This window comes from Stigmatopora nigra, chromosome 7, assembly GCF_051989575.1.
Source record: "Stigmatopora nigra isolate UIUO_SnigA chromosome 7, RoL_Snig_1.1, whole genome shotgun sequence".
Classification (NCBI taxonomy): Eukaryota; Metazoa; Chordata; class Actinopteri; order Syngnathiformes; family Syngnathidae; genus Stigmatopora; species Stigmatopora nigra.
Genome location: NC_135514.1, coordinates 15,248,809 through 15,257,681, shown reverse-complemented (window position 1 = coordinate 15,257,681; position 8,873 = coordinate 15,248,809). Strand labels below are relative to the sequence as shown.

The following is an 8,873-nucleotide window of genomic DNA, read 5'->3' as shown; positions in this document are numbered from 1 at the left end:
CTAAATAAAGCAGAAAAATATCATGTTTTTAACTCCACAATCTGAACATTTCTCAACATGTGACCTTGAATTCTATTAAATTTTTTATGCAAAAGTGTAATCAGGCCAATTACAATTTGTACCATTGGAGTTAAAATGAACTTTTTTGTACACTTTTGTGCTTCTGAGACTGAAATATAAATGTCAATTACTAAATTAAAATTGTTTAAAAAAATCTTTTCTTTTTAAGAACACCAAAAAATAATTTTCTGGGGGAAATTAATCTAAAAAAATTCAATGTCAATTTCATTTTTTGGGCTTCTTGGGAACTTTTTAAATGTTTTCAAGCGTAAACAAAAAAATACCAGCTTATTTTCCCTTTTTTGTCAACTTTTTGAACGCCATTGACGACCTGATTGGACGTCAATGGCGTTCAAAGAGTTAATAGCATGACTAGCATGTAGCTTCACGTAACGTACCGAAAATAAATCTTACAATAGAATAGAATATTTCCAACTTTTCTTTCATACAAAATTAAATATCTCACATCTGGAAAAAAAATAATTTTTTGGGGTGCGGCGCTACTCATAAAATTTCCAAAATTCCGTCCAGTTTAGTCGTCGTCGCTGTCGCTTCCCGATTCGCTTAGCTGGAGATCGCTTCCTGTTTAAAAAAAAAAACGCATTAGCGCTAACGAGAGGACGTCAAAATGTGTTAATTTTCATGCTTACGGAGCGTGTTGATGAGCTGGTGATTGGCGGGTGGCTGCCGTTCGCCGCCGCCGCCATTGGCCAGGGCGTGGCGGGTGGGCGGTGGAGACGGGGCGGGGCCCAACGGGCGCTCGCCGTCTTCGTCCTCGGCACCGCTCACACCAGGCGACGCGGCGGCCGAGCCGGATGAGCTACTGCTACCGCTCATCTGCTCGATGATGTCCACTTCGGCTCGCAGTTCTGTCAAAAAAAGGGAGGGAAATTGACATTTGGGGCCTTTGTGATTGGTTTAACTAAAAATATGACAAGTAAATGTCATTTAAAGTGTAGAAAAATAGATTTTCCACTCAATTCTAGCATAAATGTCATTTCAAAAACTTTTGCCAACATTTGTAGTAATTTTTTTCTTCAATTTTTATTACCTTTGGTGTAATTAGTCCACCCTAACCCAATGCATTAGGCAACGCCCACTTTTTCTCATCAATTCTGGTTATGACATCACAACCAGAATTGATCATCACGACTAGTTTTGTTCTATTTTATCTGATTTATGCTGCGTTGCTAGTATATGTTGACAGAAGGATAGCATAGCATGCTAACACAATTTTGTGAATTCATTTTCTGTTTGGAAATTTTTCAGTAGGCGGGGCCAAAAGCCTTTTTTTGGGGGATGGATATATGTCCAAAAAATTTTTTGCTCTGCTATTATTTTGAATTCACTATTTAGTCGTACTTTTTAGCGGATTTAACTTTATTGTAAAAATATGTTGGACTATAAATGTGATAAAATATAAGCAGTATTTGGATGTATTTAAATTTTAGTCATTATCCTGGGGAAGCAAAAAATAGCCTAAATAGATTATTTTTTTAGTGATTATGTTTTAGAGAAAAGGAAAAACAAGGACGACGCCCCCACCCCCCAAAGCCCCGCCCCCCAGGTCACCTCTCTTGATGTCGTCCAGCTGCGGTTCGGGCGACGGCTCGTCCTTGCAGGGCGACGTCTTGCTGGAGACGCCCGGCTTGGTCGGTGCCCGGAACGGAGGCCCCGCCTCCCCCCTCCGTGCCGCCTGCTGCTCCATGCGGGCTTGGATCTTACTGCTACCTTCCGCTCTGATCAAACCATAAGATAATTGCACATTTATAAAACACAAATTTTGTCAAAAATACACACACCCGTGTGAAAATTACAAACTTTTTTTCCCCAGGAAAAAAAAATCTGTGATGTAGTGAACCCGCGATATTCGAGGGATTACTATAACGCTCATATTGAAGCTAAACGCCAGAGGGCGCAATTAGGCATTTTTTTCTCCCCCTGTTGACCGGATTAGAACATTTCAGTTTTTTTTGTCTATTTTTTTGGAGTGCTCACCTGGTTTTCTTGACCTGGATGCTGCTGCTGAGCTTCTCCAGCACGAAGGCGCCCGTGTCGTGGTTGATAATGAGCACGCAGTCCTTCTGGTACTGCCGCTTGTTGCCCTTGAATACTGTCATGGGCGGCGCGGAGCCCTAGTGGACACCAAGGGAAATACATTCAAGTCTTCAAAGGTTTTGATGTATTTATGACTGGATTTTGGATGCTAAATATTTTGTTTGAAGAGAGGTTACCGACCGGAATGTGGGGCAGCGTGATGGTGACTTCGTCACCCTTGCCAACGTGCAGTTCGCCTTCGCAGCTCGTGTCAATGGATGCCGGTTTGAAGTCATCTGTAACAAATGAAAGGTAAGGATGCACATTTTTACATCTTATTTTTTACAAGCAAATATCCATATTTCGATTTTAAATGTAATATTCTGGAAAATTTTATTTTAAAATTGTTTTCAAATATAATATTTGCATTGTTTTGATAATATTGATGTTTATTTTGGGATTTAAAATGCATATATTTTTCAATTTTGTCTATTAGTCCCCATTCATGTCTGTTATTACTATTTTATTTTTTTTCCCGTCTATTTTTTAAATCTTAAACTTTTCTATATAATTAGTATAAACTGTGGATATTTCTGTACCGTTCTCAACATTTTTGTCTGCAACTTAATATTTTTCTTCTCTTTTTATTATTATTCTTATTCTTTATAGCAGATTTGTAAATAATATTATTGTTCGTATATTTTCATTCAGGAACTTCTGATGTCAGGGCAATTAAAAATATTTGGTGGAAGTTTCAAGAAAATAATCCATGATAAAGTGAGTGACATTTTAAATTTATTATTGTTTTGTCTTGCTATTTTTTCCAGTTTCAGGACTTATGATACATAATGTTTCATAGCATTTTCCATTATTTGTAAAATTGCCAAGCTGTTTTGCAGCCTAACAACAAACAACCCAGTTGACTGAATAACAAACCCTTCAAATCGGTCATCTATCAGTATTTTATTACATTTTTTTTAGGTTACAAATAGTGCTCTAATCTCACGTATGGTGTGAAATGTATTTAGTGGTTGTTGACTCACATCTGATGGTGTGAAAAGACGATTTTGGCCTTTTCTCGAAGCTTTCCCCCAGCTTCAAAACATGCTCTTCTTTGTCCAACAGCGGGTTCGTACTTCCGTTCATCTTCTTCCTTTCTGCTTGTCAAGCGAGTAAAAATGTTTAAGATTTCATCACAAATGACACAAAAAGTTAATGAGACAAACGTTAATTGGTAAAAGGAACAAAATGTGTCTAAAATTAGGTCAGCAAAGGGAATTAGCTAGGAGGCTAACAGCTAGCAAAACATCCTGTACGTCAGTTAATACGTCACTTCCGCCTATTCTTTTGCAGCAGTAAAACGGAATACATAATACTTTTTAAAAACAAGTTTATTTGACATTTTATTGTTTACGTATATTTTTAAAATTAATCTATTTGTTTTTTAAATTAAAATCATTTCACGAAGAACTTTATATATTTGTGTAATAACCGTTTTATCTGATGTTCTTGCATGACATGTAGATGATTATTTTGTTTTATTAAGTCGTCAAATACTATTATAGCATTTTCTAATACTTGCCAACTTAAACGAACGCGTCTCAAAAGAAATCTCTAAAAATATAGACAAAAAAATATATTATAACTTGATTTTTAAAAATAGTTCATACTCACAGGGATATACACCAGATATATGAAACGTAAACAATATTCGATTCCACCAACCTATGAACAAATCAGTTTAATAAACTAAACAGCAGCTGAATACAAATGTTATTTTTAAAATAAAAAAGTGATATAAAACATCATTACTTAATTGTTATTTTAAAGCACTTGGGGACGTAGTTAACGTGTTGTATGACGTTTCCATCATCCTACGCTTCAACCAAGTTGTCATCGTCCCGATATAAAAATAAAAGGAAATTATTATATAGTGTTTTTGTACATTTGTTTGGACCTCAACGTCCGACTTGAAAGAGTTGATAGATATTTTCGTCTTCAAATATATATAAAATATAATAATAAACATGGGTTTGCCAGAAATGGAATTTGAAACTATTAAGCTGAGTTACTGTTCGTTCATTGAAATACTCATTGTTCGTCAACGTTAATTTTAATAATTAACAAAATTAAATTACTTCCACACGTAATTAAAACAGGTATTAAATTACTTGTGTATTTTTATTTTTCACATTTTAATATCTGGATTAATTTTGTGGCGGGTTTTTTTGTGGTTTCACTTCCGGGAATGTTAACGTTTCCGCTTTGTTTCTACACGGGACGTTTTAATAGACGGACAACATGGACGCGCGCCTCCGAGGGTCAATTTTTGCTCTGTTTCACATCTCCGTCTAGTATTTGCTTTAGAAACGCAAATATGTAGTTTATATTACACTAAACGTTGGACTAGTAGTTTTTATACCCAAAATGGCGGCTGCTAACAGTGAAACTTCGTCTCATGATGATAACGTCACACTATGCGACCAAGACCAAAGCGGCGTGAAAGATGAAGGCAGCCAACAAAGCGTTTTTAAAAATGTGGGAGAGAAAAATGGAGGAGACGATAATTTGGTGTCGAACTTTAAGCAGATGAAGTTGGAGAAAGAAGCGCAGAAGAATTGGGATTTGTTTTACAAAAGGAACACGACGAATTTCTTTAAGGATAGACATTGGACGAGTAGGGAATTCGACGAGCTAGCGACGTGCAGGCAGGTTAGTTTTTTGTTTATTTTTTGTGAAAGTAAAGTTATTGTAATTCATTGGCCCAATTGACGTCGATTAAAAAATGTATTCAATTGTTTTTTTTATGGATATCAATTATACTCATTTCCTCATTTTTGCCAGTAGTAGTCGCTGTAGAGCACATGTGTCAAAGTGGTGGCCCGGGGCCTAAATTTGACCCGCCGCATCATTTTGCGTGGCCCGAGAAAGTCAATGATGCTTTAGATCTATGAAAACAGAATATTCCGGGCTTTTAATCCATTTGTTTAAAAAAAGATCTAAATATTATATCTAAAATGGTCTGGCCCACATGAAATTTATGTTTCTGTTATTTTTTTCAGAGCGAGTCGGAAAAATTGGTCCTGCTGGAGGCCGGATGCGGCGTGGGGAATTGCATCTTCCCTCTCCTGGAGGACAGACGCGACATCTTTGTCTACGCCTGCGATTTTTCACCAAGAGCCGTTGACTTTGTCAAAGTGAGATTCAATTTAAAAAAGCAACATTTCTTTAAAAAATTCTACCAGTACGATTATATTTTCGTTTTTTTCACCAACAGGAAAATCCACAGTTTTGTCCCGAGCGCTGCGCCGTCTTCCAGTGCGACCTGACCCGTGACGACTTGCGGGACAATGTCCCCGAGGACAGCGTGGACCTCGCCACGCTCATCTTCGTGTTGTCCGCCATTCATCCTGACAAGATGGCGTCGGCTTTGCGCAATGTCCGGAGGGTAAGAGGGCGGTGGGGGTGGGGGGTGACGCTCGGATCGGCCTGGTGGTCTAAATCCTCGACGATTCTAACCCAAAAGGTCCTGAGAAGCCGTGGTGTAGTTCTATTCCGGGACTATGGTGTGCACGACCATGCTATGCGGAGGTTCAAAGCTAGCAGCAAATTGGCGGAAAATTTCTATGTGAGACAAGACGGGACCAGATCTTACTTCTTTTCTAAAGGTAAGGACTTCAATTGACTTTTGCACCCACAAAAATCGATTTTTTTTAAAACAATATTATAAATTATAGACCAAGGGTGTCAGACTCGGGTTGGTTCGCGGGCCGCGTTAACGTCAACTTGATTTCATGTGGGCTGGACCATTTTAGATATAATATTTAGATTTTTTTAAATTATAAATGGATTAAAAGAACTGAATTAAAGGCCCGGAATATTCTGTTTTTTTATAGATCTAAAACAATGTTTATTTTTAGCTGTTTTTTATATATATATTATTAAGTTTTAGAAAATGATTTTTGAACTAAAAACACAGAAAAAAATTATACAAAAATGACAATTATTGATTTAAAAGGGGGAAAATCTGGAAATGTAATTTTCATCAATACCAGGGGACCAGATCCTACTTGTTTTCCAAAAGTAACAACTTTAGTTGACCTTTGCACCCACAAAAATCGATTTTTAAACATTATATATAATATTTAGATTTTGTTATGAATGGATTAAAAGCCCTGAATATTCTGTTTTTATAGTTATAAAACAATGTTTATTTTGAGCTATATTTTTAGATTTTACAAAATATTTTTGAACTAAAAACAGAAAAAAATGATTAAAAACTTACAATTATCGATTTAAAATGGAATATCAGGAAATTTAATAAATATCTATACTATTTTAATTTGATCCTAAAACAGAAAGTCGGCACTCACGATTGACTTTCCCGGGCCGCACAAAATGATACGGCCGGCCGAATATGGCCCCCGGGGCCGCCACTCACTGGTGTCAAAGTGGCGGTTCGGGGGCCAAATCTGGCCCGCTGCATCATTTTGTGCGGCCCGGGAAAGTCAATCATGAGTGCCAACTTTGCCCCGCGTCTGTGTGTTCCCAGACTTTCTGGCGGCGCTTTTCTGGGAGGCGGGCTTCCAGTGCGTGGCCAACGAATACGTGCGGCGGGAGACGCTCAACAAAAAAGAAGGACTTTGCGTTGAAAGAATTTTCTTGCAAAGCAAGTTTGTCAAAAGCTAAAAAAATTTACTCTCAATTCAAAGCCACTTTTAAAAATAAAACTTCATTTTTTGTTCAACAACCACGACATTGAATTCAAAGTATATTAAAAAAAAACTTGCCATGACAATTTATGTATTATTTATTAATTTGTTGAATGACAAATAGCCTCGTAGTCATCCTGAGGAAGTGGACAGGAAGTGAAAGTGAGCTAAAGGTCATGTGACCAAGCCTTTACTTTGCGCTTACATAACTTCCATGATTTCGCTGACTCATGATAACAAGCTGTCACCTTCATTTAATTATTTATTTTTTTAAATCTTAGGCAACACAAGCGCGTTGATTGCGCAATGCTAATGCCAGACCATCTTTTTTTAAATTAAATGAGATTCTCCAAAAAAAAAACAGGACTGTTTAAAAAGGAATACAATTATAATTTTTTATAATTTTTATATTTTCCGTCTCCCTACTTTAGTTGACATTTAAAAAGAATTAGACGTTTTAGAAATAAATGAAAATGGCTAGCGACCCTAAGCTATATTGCCACTAAGATATAAATCACAGGTGTCAAAGCGGTGGCCCGGGGGCCAAATCTGGCCCGTCGCATTATTTTGTGCGGCCCGAGAAAGTCAATCATGAATTTTTGTTTGAGGATCATAAAGTATAGGTGTATTTTAAATTTCCTGATCCCCCCCCCCATTTTAAATCAATCATTGTCATTTTTTAATCAATTTTTCCTGTATTTTTAGTTCAAAAATCATTTTGTATAATCTAAAAATAAATATATACCAATATTTTTTTGGTTTTCCACTCTAATATTTAATATAATTCCCAAAAAAATGAACTAAGAAAAAAAATTCAAATAAACAGTTTTATATCTTTTAAAAAACTGAATATTTAGGGATTTTGATCGAGTTCTTATCATCCAATTTAAAAAAAATAAATCAATATTATATCTAAAATGGTCCACCCCACACGAAATCGAGTTGACGTTAAAGCAGCCCGCCAATCAATGGACAAATGGATTAAAAGCCCTGAATATTCCGTTTTTATTGATCTAAAACAATGTTTATTTGAGCTTTTTTTATACATATTTTTAAATGAATGTCAAAATGTCCCCTCACCCATCACAACCTTAGGGTCAAATAAGGTGGGGACACTTCCCGTCCTCTCCTTTCCTGTCGTCTACGCGTCACGCCCTGTCATCCTGTTATTGCCCTGGTGGCAGGAGGGCGGAAGTGCACCTAGGTGTCAAGGGGGGTTTCTTTATTTACTTATTTTTTTAAGGCCAATTGGGTAAGATTTTCTCCAGCAGGGTCAGTATAGCGTGAAGACCTTTCATGTCCGTCGCACAAATTAACATAAAAATGCGGAAAAAGAGTAAATTTAATGCTTTTAAGTAGCGTTTATTCTACAAAGATAGTCGTAATAACAAATGGGTCACTTCAAAGCACCCAGAAGTTGTTTATAAAGTTTATTCCTTTGAGATTACCCTTTTTTTTTGCTTAAATGGGGATGGTAAACATGACTTTTTTAAAATTAAATTCAACCGTATGACATTGAAAGCTGTTTTCTAACATTTTGATGGACTCTTGAAAAAAGGCAAAACAAGTTAATGCACTTAGAGTTAATTCTAATTACATTTAATGTCAAGTAATGTAATGGTTTTGTTGCTAAAATAGGTCATACGTTTAAAAAAAGAGGTCATTGCCTTTTTAAACAATTCTATACAAGCAGTATACAATAATAGTATAAATCACAGGTGTCAAAGTGGCGGCTCGGGGGCCAAATCTGGCCCGCCGCATCATTTTGTGCGGCCCGAAAAAGTCAATGAGTGGCGACTTTCTGTTTTAGGATCAAATTTAAATGAAGAGTATAGATGTATATTATATTTCCGGATTTTTCCCCTTTTAAATCAATAATTGTCATTTATAACCCATTTTTTCTGTTTTTAGTTCAAAAAATAATTTTGTAAAATCAAAAAAATATATTAAAAAAATCTAATATAAACATTGTTTGAAATCGTTAAAAAACTGGATATTCAGGGCTTTTGATCCAGTTCTTTTAATCCATTTATTACAAAAAAATACATATATAAAAAGTCATAC

At 36.2% G+C, this 8,873-nt stretch overlaps 2 protein-coding genes across 3 annotated transcripts; one reads left to right on the top strand and one right to left on the bottom strand.

Moving 5' to 3' along the window:
• Positions 1-294: 294 nt before the first annotated feature.
• eaf1 (ELL associated factor 1) lies at positions 295-3,909 on the bottom strand. Of its 2 annotated transcripts, XM_077721668.1 has the most exons (7): positions 3,772-3,909; positions 3,141-3,254; positions 2,299-2,393; positions 2,059-2,195; positions 1,633-1,799; positions 711-929; positions 295-642 (listed from the first exon to the last, which is right to left on the bottom strand). In XM_077721668.1, the coding sequence occupies exons 2-7, from the start codon at positions 3,241-3,243 to the stop codon at positions 593-595; spliced, it is 771 nt and encodes a 256-aa protein (XP_077577794.1). In that variant the 5' UTR covers positions 3,244-3,254; positions 3,772-3,909; the 3' UTR covers positions 295-592. The 2 variants fall into 2 exon arrangements, with proteins under 2 accessions (XP_077577794.1, XP_077577793.1); XM_077721667.1 differs by lacking the exon at positions 3,772-3,909 and having other exon boundaries at positions 3,141-3,416.
• A 426-nt stretch (positions 3,910-4,335) lies between these two features.
• Positions 4,336-7,065, top strand: mettl6 (methyltransferase 6, methylcytidine). The gene is made up of 5 exons (XM_077720545.1): positions 4,336-4,809; positions 5,160-5,294; positions 5,375-5,545; positions 5,624-5,765; positions 6,650-7,065. Exons 1-5 carry the CDS (start codon positions 4,525-4,527, stop codon positions 6,784-6,786), a joined length of 870 nt encoding a protein of 289 aa, XP_077576671.1. The 5' UTR covers positions 4,336-4,524; the 3' UTR covers positions 6,787-7,065.
• Positions 7,066-8,873: the final 1,808 nt, after the last annotated feature.

Bases quoted from the DNA above. Each gene is read 5' to 3' on its own strand.
- eaf1 (XM_077721668.1), bottom strand. From the start codon at position 3,243: ATGAACGGAAGTACGAACCCGCTGTTGGACAAAGAAGAGCATGTTTTG. The intron at 2,394-3,140 runs GTGAGTCAACAA...CATTTGTTACAG, and splicing joins GTCTTTTCACACCATCAGAT to ATGACTTCAAACCGGCATCC. The intron at 643-710 runs GTAAGCATGAAA...TTTTTTAAACAG, and splicing joins CCAGCTCATCAACACGCTCC to GAAGCGATCTCCAGCTAAGC.
- mettl6 (XM_077720545.1), top strand. From the start codon at position 4,525: ATGGCGGCTGCTAACAGTGAAACTTCGTCTCATGATGATAACGTCACA. The intron at 4,810-5,159 runs GTTAGTTTTTTG...TATTTTTTTCAG, and splicing joins AGCTAGCGACGTGCAGGCAG to AGCGAGTCGGAAAAATTGGT. The intron at 5,766-6,649 runs GTAAGGACTTCA...GTGTGTTCCCAG, and splicing joins ATCTTACTTCTTTTCTAAAG to ACTTTCTGGCGGCGCTTTTC.